Source organism: Emys orbicularis, chromosome 1, assembly GCF_028017835.1.
Source record: "Emys orbicularis isolate rEmyOrb1 chromosome 1, rEmyOrb1.hap1, whole genome shotgun sequence".
NCBI classification, from domain to species: domain Eukaryota; kingdom Metazoa; phylum Chordata; order Testudines; family Emydidae; genus Emys; species Emys orbicularis.
In genome coordinates, this window is record NC_088683.1 from 321,172,617 (window position 1) to 321,188,826 (window position 16,210).

Sequence of the window (16,210 nt, forward strand, 5' to 3'; positions counted from 1 at the left end):
CATCTTTAAGTAATGCCATAGATGTTGATTGCGATGTTGTAGAGTGCACTAACACCCTAGAAGGAGTTTGAATGCTGGCCACATCATAACATGCAATAACACATTCAGCTATCCACCTTCATAGACTCTGGGTGGAGACTGTAGATCCTTTAGATCTTTCTGCAATGGAAACAAACAGGAGCCCTCCAGAGTGGTTTGGCCCTATCTAGATAGAAGGCCAACACTCTTCTGACATCTAAGGTATGGAAGGAAGCTTCCTGTTTGGAATTACGTGTTTTTTGGGGGAAAACATGGTAAATGAATGGACTGATCAAAATGAAACTCGGATGACATCTTAGGTAGGAATTTAGGATGTGGACATACAGAAATCTTGTCCTTGAAGAGGGTCTACCATTAAGGCCCCAATTTCTCTGACTCTTTGGGCCAATGTGATGGCTACCAAAAATACCCTCTTCATAGACAAGTTCAGTAAAGAGCAGGTAGCTGTTGGTTCAAAGGGAGGTATTGTGAGACATCTGAAAATTAGACTAAGATCCCAAGCTGGAGTGAGGTCTTTCCCTTGAGGGAAAAGGTTCCCCAATCCTTTGATAAACCTTAGAGTTGTTGAGTGAGCAAACACTGAGAACCCTTCAACTGGGGAAGGAAAGGCTGTTATGGCAGTCATGTGAATCTTGACCAAGTTGTTTGATAATCTTGTTTTCTTCAGTTGCATCATGTAATCCAGGATAACCGAGAGTGAGGAAGATTTGGGTGCAAGTCGTGAAGTTCACCGCAATGGATAAATCTTTTCCACTATTGATGGTAAGTATTTCAGGTAGAGTCTTTCCTACTGTTTAATAACACCTGTTGTACCTCCGCAGAACAGGCAGACTCTAGCTACGTGAACCATTGAGGAGTTATGCCTTAAAATGGAGAATGCCTAGGTTGAGATGAAGCATCAACCGGCATCCTGGAAGAAGAGATGAGGGATGACTGGAAACTTGATTGCTGGACAGAGGGACAGGTGAAACAGGTAAGGACACCAGCCAGTCTTGGCCTCGTTGGTATGATTAGAATAACCCTGGCTTTGTCCCGTCTGATTTTGTCCATTACCCTCAATATCAGAGGCATTGGGGGAAACGCCTAGAACAGTCCTTTCATCCCAGATAGGAGGAAGGCATCCCCCAGAGAATGGCAGTCTAGATCCCCTTTTCAACAGAACAGACAACACTTTCTGTTCATAGAGGTGGCAAAAAGCTCCACTTCTTGAAATCCGCAAGTTTGAAACATGCTGTTGAAGATCCTAGAGTCCAACTCCCATTTGTAGTCCTGGAAGAAGTGTCTGGTGAGAGCATCAACCATGATGTTTTGAATGCCAGGGAGGTACATTGCTGAAATGTTTATGCAATGGTTTATGCACCAGTTCCACAACTTCATTGCTTTGGCCAACTAGGAAAAACCTTTTAGCCAAAGCATGCGCAAGGTAGACATGCTAAAGCTTAGTCTCAGACTGAGGCAGTTGAGAAGGAACTGAGGGTAGTTCACCCAGGCAGTGCTAGACAGCCTCAGTGCAGGGTACAAAGATGTGAAGGGAATGGACACTGCTAATGAAAATCTCTGATTAAAAGCGTGTGGGGAGCATGCACACTTGAAGTGGAGCACCCATAGGGACACTACTCGAAGGTTATTTATTAATAGTTAATTATGAAGGCTAACACCAATGTGTGGATATTTCATTTTGAAAGGATAATACTCTTTTTGGAAAATTGTGCGTTTCATGCTAACTGTCGTGCCCATAAAGAAAAATGCATAATTGACACTGAAATATCTTAGATCATAAAATTCAGCTCTCTGTAGCTGAATTAGGTGTAACTGCACATTCCCCGTAGTGTGCGTCAGTGCTATTCTTGAAATCTCAACTATAATGATTTTACTCACCATAAAAAGTCAAAGTAATTCTTTGTAAATACCCACATGCCATACTTTCGCCAGTAAATTTAGAGTGGCTGTCTTTAGTATGGATAAAAGGTCAATAGAGTTTTTTTAATCTTTCTGTCATTGCTCTTTTAAGGCAGGAAGGAAGGGTGGAATTTGCAAAGACCTGGTTCTCAGAGAACAGGAAGGGAGGAAAGTCTAGCCAGCATGTTGCTTACTCAACTCCTTCATTTATGGGAAGCAAATCCAGTGGTGAGATGAATTCTAGGTCTGTGCTGTTGCTGAAAGGGAGTGTACAGATGTACAAATATGTCCTTGTTGCATGATCGTGTTATTCCATCATAAATGAACGACATACTGTACAGCTTAAGGATATCAGGGCTACACAAGCACAGAGCTGTTTAAACCTTGTGTTCATAGAGCATTAAATGTTCTTTATGTAAATGCTTCCTTAATATTTATTTTGGCATAATTTGAAAAAATAAATTTAATGAAACTTTGCTCTAAACAGTTTGCTACAACTTATACAGTTTTTCATAAAAGTCTTATTATACTGCTCAACTGAAAATGAAAGAAAATGTATTGATAGTATATTAATGACTGAATTAATCTGCATTTTTATATTTCAAATATTATTTTACCATAAAAGTGATAAATTCAACAGCAGTTATATTCACTACTAGCTCAATTTCCAATTATATCATTAATATTTTGGAACTTAGCTTCTATTTTTTTCATTTTGCTTATAACATGTTTTCATACAGATGAATTTTACTGTCATTTTAATAATACAGAGTTGGAACAATTGTTTTGTCTTGCATACTGTGGGACAAATTCTGCTCTCAATCATGCTGGTATAAATGCAAAATAACTCAAAAGTTAGTGGAATCATTTTGCATTTACACCAGTATGACTGAGAGCAGAATTTAGTCATATGTTATTTTCTTAGATATATTAGGATACTCATAGTTATATAAGAATGCTTTTCCTTTGTTAAAGGTTTCTTGCACTTCACTCATTTCAGAGTAGGGAAAATAGGCCAAAATAAAGGTCTATAATGGAAACGTAACTATAAGCATAACAGGCCTTAGTAAAGTAAGACCTAGGATGAAACCCTGATTCATTGGCGTCAATGGCAAAACCCCCATTGACTTCAGTGGGACCATGATTTCACCCATAATATTTAAAAACTAGAAGAGAAACTAAAAAAAATTCCTTCTTCAAATTCTATAGACTGTAGTAGAAGATGATGCGCTGCATTGTGCTCTTATCCGAGGCAGTTACATGCTATAAGTGCCTTTGAGACACATAAATCACCTTCTTTCTACAAAGGCCACAGTTTCAAAAAAAGCTAATTCCCTCATGAAAAAAGGACCAAGATTCAATATGAAGAGCAAATAGTGGCTTTCTGATAGTGTAGGTTTCTTTTATTAGCATCTTAGTTCTAAGCAGTATTCTTTCATGGCAGTATTGTGCACTTAAAAGTCTCCGGAAATATGTACATAAAGGGAAATGCTTAAAGCTGGTAAGGATAAAATTAGACCTGTTAGTTATGGTTTGTGGTCTCAGTTCAAACACCAGCTCAGCATCGTGAGTTTATTGATGGGCGATTTTACCTACTTTGCCTTCATTTTGGAGAGCTGATAGCTACTTTGGCACCAAGATACATTTTAAACAAAATAACATTTATTTTTAGTGTACTGTAAATTAATTTTTGAACCTATGACCCTTGAATCTGTCTCCTGAAGTGGTTCATAGATTCATAGATTCTAGGACTGGAAGAGACCTCGAGAGGTCATCGAGTCCAGTCCCCTGCCCGCATGGCAGGACCAAATACTGTCTAGACCATCCCTGATAGACATTTATCTAACCTACTCTTAAATATCTCCAGAGATGGAGATTCCACAACCTCCCTAGGCAATTTATTCCAGTGTTTAACCACCCTGACAGTTAGGAACTTTTTCCTAATGTCCAACCTAGACCTCCCTTGCTGCAGTTTAAGCCCATTGCTTCTTGTTCTATCCTTAGAGGCTAAGGTGAACAAGTTTTCTCCCTCCTCCTTATGACACCCTTTTAGATACCTGAAAACTGCTATCATGTCCCCTCTCAGTCTTCTCTTTTCCAAACTAAACAAACCCAATGCTTTCAGCCTTCCTTCATAGGTCATGTTCTCAAGACCTTTAATCATTCTTGTTGCTCTTCTCTGGACCCTTTCCAATTTCTCCACATCTTTCTTGAAATGCGGTGCCCAAAACTGGACACAATACTCCAGCTGAGGCCTAACCAGAGCAGAGTAGAGCGGAAGAATGACTTCTCGTGTCTTGCTCACAACACACCTGTTAATACATCCCAGAATCATGTTTGCTTTTTTTGCAACAGCATCACACTGTTGACTCATATTTAGCTTGTGGTCCACTATAACCCCTAGATCCCTTTCTGCCGTACTCCTTCCTAGACAGTCTCTTCCCATTCTGTATGTGTGAAACTGATTTTTTCTTCCTAAGTGGAGCACTTTGCATTTGTCTTTGTTAAACTTCATCCTGTTTAACTCAGACCATTTCTCCAATTTGTCCAGATCATTTTGAATTATGACCCTGTCCTCCAAAGCAGTTGCAATCCCTCCCAGTTTGGTATCATCCGCAAACTTAATAAGCGTACTTTCTATGCCAATATCTAAGTCGTTAATGAAGATATTGAACAGAGCCGGTCCCAAAACAGACCCCTGCGGAACCCCACTCGTTATGCCTTTCCAGCAGGATTGGGAACCATTAATAACAACTCTCTGAGTATGGTTATCCAGCCAGTTATGCACCCACCTTATAGTAGCCCCATCTAAATTGTATTTGCCTAGTTTATCGATAAGAATATCATGCGAGACCGTATCAAATGCCTTACTAAAGTCTAGGTATACCACATCCACAGCTTCTCCCTTATCCACAAGACTCGTTATCCTATCGAAGAAAGCTATCAGATTGGTTTGACATGATTTGTTCTTTACAAATCCATGCTGGCTGTTCCCTATCACCTTACCACCTTCCAAGTGTTTGCAGATGATTTCCTTAATTACTTGCTCCATTATCTTCCCTGGCACAGAAGTTAAACTAACTGGTCTGTAGTTTCCTGGGTTGTTTTTATTTCCCTTTTTATAGATGGGCACTATATTTGCCCTTTTCCAGTCTTCTGGAATCTCTCCCGTCTCCCACGATTTTCCAAAGATAATAGCTAGAGGCTCAGATAGCTCCTCTATTAGCTCCTTGAGTATTCTAGGATGCATTTCATCAGGCCCTTTCCACATTGTTTTATACCCAAATCTGTGATTAAGGACCCACACCAGTTCCTGAGGTCCTATAAACATAATCTCCTCATCCTTTCTCTATTGTGTACCCTTCCTCTAGTGAACAGGGCTACTGTGTAAGACTGAAGAAGCAAAGGGGAAAAAATGAAAACAAAGAGGGTCAACTATGGTAATGCAGCTGTTCAGGAAGATGAATGCAATCACAATACTGATGTGATTACTCATGTACTGTCTCTTGCAGACATACTGTGGAATGGGAATACTGATTTTGCTGGTGATTATCACCACATTATCCACCACCTCAAAGTTGTCATAAACAATGGACAGCTGTTGAGCCTAATTATCATATTGTTTAGCCTCTTATTTATTTTAGTTTCTATTTTCTACTTTGATGGTTTCCTTCACTTACATTTATTGCAAGTGTAAAACATAAAAGAAATAGGCTTCTGTTTTTAGATCTGCACAGCGATTCCTCTGACATATCTTGGGTTCCCCAAAAAAGGACACTGCTGGGGGCATAGGGGAATGGGGGAGGTGGGAGGCTATAGTTGGGGTGCTGGAGGGGTGTGTGTGTGTGTACTTGGAGGGTTACCTGGGGAATACTGGAGGGGGTACCTGCAGCCTCACTCTCAAGGTGGGGGGCAGTGTCACTCCCTGTCACGGTGGCAGGGCGGCAGGTGCAGGCAGGGCTGGCTCCAGGCACCGGCGGGTCTTTGGCGGCAATTCGGCGGTGGGCCCCTCAGGCTCTCTCGGAGAAGAATGAAGCAGCCGCTGAAGTGCTGCCGATTGCGGCTTTTTTGGGGGGGGGGGGGGGACGGCAAAAAAGCTGGAGCCGGCTTTGGGTGCAGGCCCAGGATGCATCGCCAGCCCATCTGACAGCACCTCCCTGCGTGACTTTCCCCCTCTCCAGGGCTGGGAGCCAGGACCTGGGAGGGCAGGATCCTGCAGCTGCAGCTGCAAAGGAGGGACCAATCAGCTGTGGATGCAGGGGAGGGACAGTTTGCAGTTTTATAGCCCCTCAGACTGAGCCCCGCGAACCCAAGTCAGCTGACACGGCCAGCCACGGTTGCTTAATTGCAGTGTAGACATAGAAGTATAGTGGCAGTCCATGCTGCTGTAGCTTTACTGCTATTCTTATTTGAATTGGCTAGATAAAAGCCATCTTGGGGTATGTCTAATCATGCTGCAGTCACACCTCTGACTGCAACGTAGACATACTTAAAGACTTATATAATTTGGCCAATTTTGGGCAGATTTTCATTAAGATGGTAAGAGACACATCCCTGAGACTAAGCCAATTACCCTGCCAAGCTTCAAGTCCCTGCTCCAAAGCACAGAGACCCTAGTACTTCTATGCAAAAGAGTTTTAAGAATGTTTTAACATGGGCAAAACAATGTGTTTCTCCCTAATCTCATTCTTAGAAATGGCTATACCATTTTGGCTGAAACTTTCCCAAACAATTCTGCCTGAGGCAGACAGCTGGCCTGGAAAATTTCAGCCTGGACAGTTTTAAGGTTGTCAAAGTTTTAAGCAACTGAAAACAGGGTCTTGTAACAGGAAGTGTCAAGCATGCTTAACTACAGACTTTGCTACCAGCTCTGTCTATAATATATATAGGGACAGATATGCAGTTAGAATTGTATACAGCTGCTATGTATTTCAAAGCTTGTTTATGTCTTTATCTTTCTCCCCCCCCTTCACCAGTTTCAGATTCAACACCTGTTACAACTTGGAAATGCATGGCTGGTTTACTCTAGTAAGCACCGTATGTCCTCATTAATCAACCTTGACTTAACAGGTGCTGTTCAAACTTTTATCTGTCACTGCAGCAACAGCTAGGAGATGAATAGGAATTTTAATTTATCCTAATAAAGGAACACAATTTGCTTAACCCTAAGGCCTGCAGATAATACTTAGGCACATGCGAAACCTCTGATGACACTACCTAGTGAAATCAATAGAAGTATTCACAGTGCATAAAGTTAAGCATGTGCTTAAGTTTTTGCTGGATTTGGCCCTAAGAGTTTATGTACTGGTGCCTTCATTAGTTAATTTCTTATAACTTAATTTCTTCTGTTTGTGTGAGTCTCTTCTCTCATAGCAAGGGGAACAAGAAAACAGTCATAAAAATAGGAAATTGAGATTGTAGAACCAAAAAAATTGGCATTGGGACTCAAAAGCACCTATAGGCCTTTAAGTAATTTTACCTCATTTTGTTAGGAAAGCGATTTAGGCTGGCGCCTAGATCTTCAAGCCTTCCCTTTTAAATTAGGCCCATAATTAAAATTTTGTGAAAATTATGCTTTAATAACATTTAAGACCTATAGAATTGTCTCCACAATGAACACAAAACAGTTGCATTAAAAAAACAGATATTTCTCTGCAGTGTTTACAACCAAACACTGCTGCACTAAAGTCATTACAGAGAAACTGATTATAAACAAAAATGAAATTGAATTAACTGATTTTCATTTTGCAAACTGAGGAAAAATAAAAAACAACAAAAATAGATAAAGAGCATAGACAAAGACAAGTTGCATTTTTAAAATTCTTTCATTTTGCATAATCTAAAGCAGGGGTCGGCAACGTTTGGCACGCGGCTCGCTAGGGTAAGCACCCTAGCGGGCCGGGCCAGTTTATTTACCTGCTGACGCGGCAGGTTCGGCCGATCGCGGCCCCCACTGGCCGCGGTTCGCCGTCCCAGGCCAAGGGGGTGGCGGGAAGCGGCGCGGGAGAGGGATGTGCTTCCCGCCGCCAGGGAAGTTGACCATTAAGTTAACCATATCAATTTAAAAGGAGATTCACTAAAAGTATCCTACAGAATTAATTTTGTGGGTTCTGGTATCCTGCGTATACATAAACTTGATATCTTTTATTACTACATATTTTTTCTGATCTTTATCTCAGCAATGATGATTTATTTAGGACAGTAGAATTTATTTTCTTATATAAGCAGTACACAACAAAAAAGCTAAATCTAATATATCAAATTATTTTTAACCAGTTCATCCTACTTGACCCATTTTTCCTCAAATGATCTATTTTATGTGTTAATCTATTAGAGGAAGTAAATAATTTTATTGCTGTTAATTATCTTCCTTCCTATTGACAACATTTCTCTAGTGGGTATTTATTTTTGCAATGATTGGCCCTGGCCAATCCTGAAAAGACTCACGTACATGTTAAACTTTAATGTCTGTGAGATCACTCACATTGCATAAAGTTAAGCATGTACATAAATTATGCAGGATCACAGCCCTACTGAGAAAAAAAACTGATTAAAATGACTTCAGTGACAAAGATTCCAAAATCAAAATCTTTTAGGAAGTGCTCTGATTTACTAACAGCATAAAATAGGAATTTGGGGCTACAGCCCCAAAATAACTCTTTCATCTTATTTCTAACATTGAACCAGAAGTCCATCAGTTTGGAATGTTCCGAGAAGATATGATGTTCGTCTCACGAATCACATCAGAAAAAATCCACAGGAAATAATACATAGATATTGAATGTGTGGGAAAAAAATTAGAAACTTGTAGTGACAAACAATATTAAGTTTGGAAGAAATGGAAATTACTCCTAATTCCTAAGGCAGATGATTTGACAGAGCACTTTCAGTTCTACAGCCTCAAGTAGAATGAGAGACTTTGATTGCCTGCCTGGCAAATCATTGTAATGTTATGAGGACACTAGGCTGGCCTACAAATACCCAGATTTTGTCATGGGAAACAGAAGCAACAAGAAAGAAATGTCCTTGAGTTAGATATCACTTACTTGATCAAACTGGGGATCTTCTCCTCGTTGCAGAGATTTGGTCAGTGGCTTTTCCTAAAATTAAATATTAAAAAATATATATTATTTAAGAGACACCTTTTGAGATGTTCTAGCAACACTACTATTACATTTCTATTACCATTCTCTCTAGACAGCTTCTCCCTTCCCACCTACTGTAGTGCGGGAAAGCTGTTTACTTCATGCACACACAAAAGACGACATATCCATGCACATTTATTAACATTGGAATAGCTCCTTTCAGTATTATTCAGCTCCTTTTAAAGAAAAATGACCAAAAAAATTTATTATGATTGAATAAGATTGCTCTGCAATTACTCAACAGTCAACTAGACTTGATTTTAACAAATAGGGAGGAACTCGTTGAGAATTTGAAAGTAGAAGGCAGCTTGGGTGAAAGTGATCATGAAATCATAGAGTTTGCAATTCTAAGGAAGGGTAGAAGGGAGAACAGCAAAATAGAGACAATGGATTTCAGGAAGGCGGATTTTGGTAAGCTCAGAGAGCTGATAGGTAAGGTCCCATGGGAATCAAGACTGAGGGGAAAAACAACTGAGGAGAGTTGGCAGTTTTTCAAAGGGACACTATTAAGGGCCCAAAAGCAAGCTATTCCGCTGGTTAGGAAAGATAGAAAATGTGGCAAAAGACCACCTTGGCTTAACCACGAGATCTTGCATGATCTAAAAAATAAAAAGGAGTCATATAAAAAATGGAAACTAGGACAGATTACAAAGGATGAATATAGGCAAACAACACAGGAATGCAGGGGCAAGATTAGAAAGGCAAAGGCACAAAATGAGCTCAAACTAGCTACGGGAATAAAGGGGAACAAGAAGACTTTTTATCAATACATTAGAAGCAAGAGGAAGACCAAAGACAGGGTAGGCCCACTGCTTAGTGAAGAGGGAGAAACAGTAACAGGAAACTTGGAAATGGCAGAGATGCTTAATGACTTCTTTGTTTCGGTCTTCACCGAGAAGTCTGAAGGAATGCCTAACATAGTGAATGCTAATGGGAAGGGGGTAGGTTTAGCAGATAAAATAAAAAAAGAACAAGTTAAAAATCACTTAGAAAAGTTAAATGCCTGCAAGTCACCAGGGCCTGATGAAATGCATCCTAGAATACTCAAGGAGCTAATAGAGTAGGTATCTGAGCCTCTAGCTATTATCTTTGGAAAATCGTGGGAGACGGGAGAGATTCCAGAAGACTGGAAAAGGGCAAATATAGTGCCCATCTATAAAAAGGGAAATAAAAACAACCCAGGAAACTACAGACCAGTTAGTTTAACTTCTGTGCCAGGGAAGATAATGGAGCAAGTAATTAAGGAAATCATCTGCAAACACTTGGAAGGTGGTAAGGTGATAGGGAACAGCCAGCATGGATTTGTAAAGAACAAATCATGTCAAACCAATCTGATAGCTTTCTTCGATAGGATAACGAGTCTTGTGGATAAGGGAGAAGCTGTGGATGTGGTATACCTAGACTTTAGTAAGGCATTTGATACGGTCTCGCATGATATTCTTATCGATAAACTAGGCAAATACAATTTAGATGGGGCTACTATAAGGTGGGTGCATAACTGGCTGGATAACCGTACTCAGAGAGTTGTTATTAATGGTTCCCAATCCTGCTGGAAAGGCATAACGAGTGGGGTTCCGCAAGGGTCTGTTTTGGGACCGGCTCTGTTCAATATCTTCATTAACGACTTAGATATTGGCATAGAAAGTACGCTTATTAAGTTTGCGGATGATACCAAACTGGGAGGGATTGCAACTGCTTTGGAGGACAGGGTCATAATTCAAAATGATCTGGACAAATTGGAGAAATGGTCTGAGTTAAACAGGATGAAGTTTAACAAAGACAAATGCAAAGTGCTCCACTTAGGAAGAAAAAATCAGTTTCACACATACAGAATGGGAAGAGACTGTCTAGGAAGGAGTACGGCAGAAAGGGATCTGGGGGTTATAGTGGACCACAAGCTAAATATGAGTCAACAGTGTGATGCTGTTGCCAAAAAAGCAAACATGATTCTGGGATGTATTAACAGGTGTGTGTGAGCAAGACACGAGAAGTCATTCTTCCGCTCTACTCTGCTCTGGTTAGGCCTCAGCTGGAGTATTGTGTCCAGTTCTGGGCACCGCATTTCAAGAAAGATGTAGAGAAATTGGAAAGGGTCCAGAGAAGAGCAGCAAGAATGATTAAAGGTCTTGAGAACATGACCTATGAAGGAAGGCTGAAAGCATTGGGTTTGTTTAGTTTGGAAAAGAGAAGACTGAGAGGGGACATGATAGCAGTTTTCAGGTATCTAAAAGGGTGTCATAAGGAGGAGGGAGAAAACTTGTTCACCTTAGCCTCTAAGGATAGAACAAGAAGCAATGGGCTTAAACTGCAGCAAGGGAGGTCTAGGTTGGACATTAGGAAAAAGTTCCTAACTGTCAGGGTGGTTAAACACTGGAATAAATTGCCTAGGGAGGTTGTGGAATCTCCATCTCTGGAGATATTTAAGAGTAGGTTAGATAAATGTCTATCAGGGATGGTCTAGACAGTATTTGGTCCTGCCATGCGGGCAGGGGACTGGACTCGATGACCTCTCGAGGTCCCTTGCAGTCCTAGAATCTATGAATCTATACAAGAGATCTGAAATGAGTTCCAGTGTTTCCTCCTATACGTATTGTAGGTACTGTCTTTAACTACAGGATACTTTTTGGCCAGGGAAAGTAGTTTGCAATACAAAAATGACTGCACTGGACCTTAAGTGGAGGGCTATTGTCTGGCCTGCTGGGGGGAGGGGTATACCTCTTTAAGAGCAGAGGCACGGATGCTGCTGCAGATGCAGAGCAGGTCAGTGTGGGGACGCTGACTCGTCCACCAGGTGACCAGAAGAGAGCAGAAATAATACAGATGCAAGCCAGGTGAGAGAAGCCTCTCTTTCACTCAGACCAAGCAGAGCAGCACGCACCCTCCCACACATGAAAGTGGCAAAATACCAGGTTTGCTCAGGCTCTGCTGTGGACACTGCGCTAGCAGCTGTTTTCTTGAGGGAGGGGCTGGGAAGAAATGTTTCCCTCCCGGAAGGAGGACAGGAAACACTGGATGTGGTTTTACTTAGACCGCAACTTTATTATTAACTGTCTGGGAGCACCTGGCAGATAAAAGTGTACAGTGCAGGTAGCTCCATTTCAATATCTACCTGGGGGGCTTCAATCATCCTGGTCCCCAGCCAACCTGCTGCTGGGACCTTACCATCCCCCACCCTCAAATGAGGGTTAAGGTGGGCTAAAGGGGGGGGATTGGCTCCCTGCCATGCCAGTCATAGGAGGCCCCCATTTCTGCTCCTTTAACAGATACCTTCTTTAAATCCTTTTCAAAACCATTTATCTGATCACTGTATCCCTTCCCTATGGAATACCTGCACTGGACATCTTCCCCATGCTTACGTAATGAGTTGCAATATTGACCAATAACACAGGTATGAGATTTATAGGAGAGGAAAAAACAAGCAAGAGTGAGAAAAGTGAAGTGATAGCACTATTGATTTGAATGGATAAGAAAAATTTTCACTGGACCAGCTTATAAAGTTATACTGGAACCCTTTCGGTGCCACCGAACTTCTTGTTTGTTTGTTTTTGAAAGTTCTGAATTTTTCTTGTGGGCTTTGCAAACACTATGGGCCTCTATTACAAATGTGTAATCTTATCAGAGAGGTAAAATGGTTTGTGGTTAATGCACTGGAGTTGGGACCCAACAGACCTGGGTTAAATTACTGGCTTTTTTACAGACTCCCTGTATGATCTTAGGTAAATCACTTCATATATCTGTGCTTCAGTTCCACATCTGTAAAACAGATGATACTGTTTCCCCTAACTCATAGGATTGTCTCAGACAAAATGCATTTAAGTTTGTGGGACACTCAGATACTATCCCAGAGAGCACTCCCAGACAGACAAAGAGACACAACAGATAGGTTATTTGAAGATTAAGTTTATGGGAAAAAAGTGGGAATCAGAAAAACATTTTAGATTTATTTAGGGGAGTCATTCTGAATGAAATTCACTGGCACATTAGTTAATAAATGGACTCACTTTTTTGCTTATGAGAATAGAGTGTTTTTGGTGAATTTTTAAAATGTTAATTTTTTTTACATTTGATTACTATATTTTATATTGTATTTCTGCAGAGAGATTGAGTGTTATGTGTAAAACCTTTTTCTTTTCTTTTCTTTTTAATTAATGTGGTCAAAAATAATTGCCTAGAGAACTTTGCATCCAGTAAGAAATTACAGCAGAAAAATGTCAAGTACATGAGTGAGAATCTAGGTTGAACTTAAAAAAAAAAAAATCAATAATAAATTATCATTTAAAATCTCAAATGATTTAAGTACATGTCTAACTTCTGTTTCCTTATGGAATATATAAAATGTATCTATTACTTCAAATCCTTTATGCATAATAATCTAACCCCCAATTGCCCACTTCATTTCAAGTGTCCGCCTCCAGCATGTGTTACCCCTTCTGCTTAACAATCTGTCCCAACTTGTATTTAGTTCAGAGCCTCTGCTTCCTTCCCCAGACCTGAGAAAGAGCTCTGTGTAACTTAAAAGCTTGTACCTTAACCAAAAGCAGTTCGTCCAATAAAAACAGTACCTCACCCACCATGTCTCTCTCTCATCCTGAGACCAATGTGGCTACAACAGCACTGCAAACATCTATTACTATTGTTATTTATGCAGCAGCCTAAACATAACCAACACTGTATAAAATGTGAATGTGCTGAACAGAAGTGCAGATAAAAGACCCCACAAGGCATGGAGGCAGATGTTTCTGTATTGTAGTATAGGATTCTCCCACCTAAGTCTGTGAGAAACTACAGGACAGGCTGAAAAATATGTGATCCCTGCAACTGTGGATTGAATTTTAAGTTCTCCTGGTGAACAGTCCATGTCTCTGTGCCTGAATCGTTTGTCAGCAGCCTTTTTCTCCCACTCTCCCAAAACCAAGTATGTCCCTCTTTTCCATGATCAGGAGATCTAGGCATTATCACACGCTTCAGAAAAGAATTTCTGTATAACCTTGTGCAAGCTGCTTAACCTGTCTGTGTGTCAGTTTTTTAATAAAATAGATACAATGCATGTGAGACTTAATTCATTAATGTTTCTAAAACACTTGATGCTAGGATGGAAGGAGTTATCTAAGTGCAAAGGATTTTCATTTATGAATGCTATTTTGGGGAGAATATTATTTTGTATAATTTGTTGATTGATTTGATAATTAATTATGCTGATATAGTCTTAATGCTACCTGGAAACAAGGCTTTCTAAAGAGTCAACAAAGTATCCCCTGACTGCCTAGCAAGAAGAGAAATGAACAGGTTGTTTCTACTGAGTGTTTAGTCACTGCTTTGCCCAGTACAATGCTCAGTATTTCCCCTTGTTAGGCAGTGGCTACTTCAATCTGTAAAGTGACCTTTCCAAGTATACTGGTGGCACAATAACCTTTATTAAGAGTTTCGTGGCAGCTTATTGGCATTTGTGCCACATATATTCATTATGCCTCTTAGTGATAATACAAACAGTAACAGGGAGAAAAGGGTGCCAAAAATCATAGTACTAACCCCATTCGTTTGTGCAAGGGCTCAGCCTTTCCCCCACTCAACTGCATCTCATATTTGGCTAATACGTGTATTGTCAGTTGATGCACACTTAAAAGGGAGGCAGCAGACATGCCAAAGCAAGTATTTAATTTTTTTTCAAAATATAAAGGGTTTCCTCAAGATTTTAGTGAAGGGCTAGGAACAAACCAACAAATGATCTTAATATGTGGGGAAATTTAGAAATGAAAAAAATGTATACAATTTTGATATTCAGTTCTCAGCTCTGCCACAGACCTCAGGGTGTCCGTGGGCAAGTCACTTCATCACTCTGTGCCTCATTTCCTCATCTGTAAAGTGGGCATAATTAATAGTAATGATAATACTAATGACAATCCCTTTCTCTCATCAATTGTCTGTCTTAACTATTTAGACTGTGAGGGCACCCAAATACCTTTAAAAATCTTGGCCTAAGTTCTTAGGACCACAGACTGTTTCTAACTATATATATGTAGAGTGCCTAAAACAATGGGTCCCTAATCTTAGTTGTGGTACTTTAGCACTGTTTTTATACAAATAGATACTAACCAGCACAATAATAGTTGGATTAAATGATAAAGCTGGGAATGAGCGACAGGGAATGGATCACTTGATGATTACCTGTTCTGTTCATTCCCTCTGGGGCACCTGGCATTGGCCACTATTGAAAGACAGGATACTGGGCTAGATGGACCTTTGGTCTGACCCGGTATGGCCGTTCTTATGTTTTTATGTTAGAGGATTTCAAAATTGGGAGCGGGTGGGAGCCAAAATGAAAGAAAGCTGAGGACAACACCCTTTAGGGTTTTGAGGGAAACTCTGATCCTGTAGTTGGAAAACCTATTTAAACCAAGAGGTCATGTGTTGAATTTCACTTTGGGTGGTAATTTCCTTTAGACAGAATACTCAACAATAATTAATTCCAAAAAGCAGAAGTATTTTTTTTTAATTCAAGGATCTAATAACCCACTATAAGATGAACCAGACTAACAGTTCAACAGCTTGACATCTTGGACAATATTAGTATCCTAAAGCACTTAGCAATTTTTCTTAGTTAAATGCTCCCTATCATCAAATTGCTCTTAAACCATCTATCTCACTGACTGGCTTGCTTACACCACAGCACGAGAACAAATCCTTGTTTTGCAGCTGACAATCAATTGCTTTTTGACCAAGTTAACCTTACTTCAATGCAACAGTGTGTACTTATACATGTACCACTGGCTCTTGCCTCTACAGCTGTCAAAAAATGATTATTACAAAATCTATGCTTTTCAAAAAATAAAAATGTAAACACTAACAGAATTTGTTTGCTTTCTGACCATAAACTAGAGGAGGAAAGATCCATTGTCTCAGAACTGTACGCAATAATATTCTAATAAAAGTTTGAACCACCGTTTGCTTACTTAATATGTCTCTGAAGCAAATAATAACCCTTTAACATCAGAAAAGGGCATAGCATAAATATTTTAAGACGTATTGTAAATCTCAGACTTAATTGTACAAAAAATTCAAGAAAATATAATGATTAAGTAAACAGTGTGTCCTGAATATGAGGCAGCAGCACAATGTTTGGAGAAACT

The 16,210-nt window shown here is 40.0% G+C and overlaps 1 protein-coding gene across 2 annotated transcripts in view; it reads right to left on the reverse strand.

The window, feature by feature from the left end:
- Positions 1-16,210, reverse strand: part of FRY (FRY microtubule binding protein) — a 297,837-nt gene that overhangs the window by 196,961 nt on the left and 84,666 nt on the right. For both annotated transcript variants that reach the window (XM_065403807.1, XM_065403815.1), the window contains exon 3: positions 8,985-9,038. In XM_065403807.1, the coding sequence (XP_065259879.1) occupies positions 8,985-9,038 (54 nt within the window). The remainder of the gene's footprint in view (positions 1-8,984; positions 9,039-16,210) is intronic.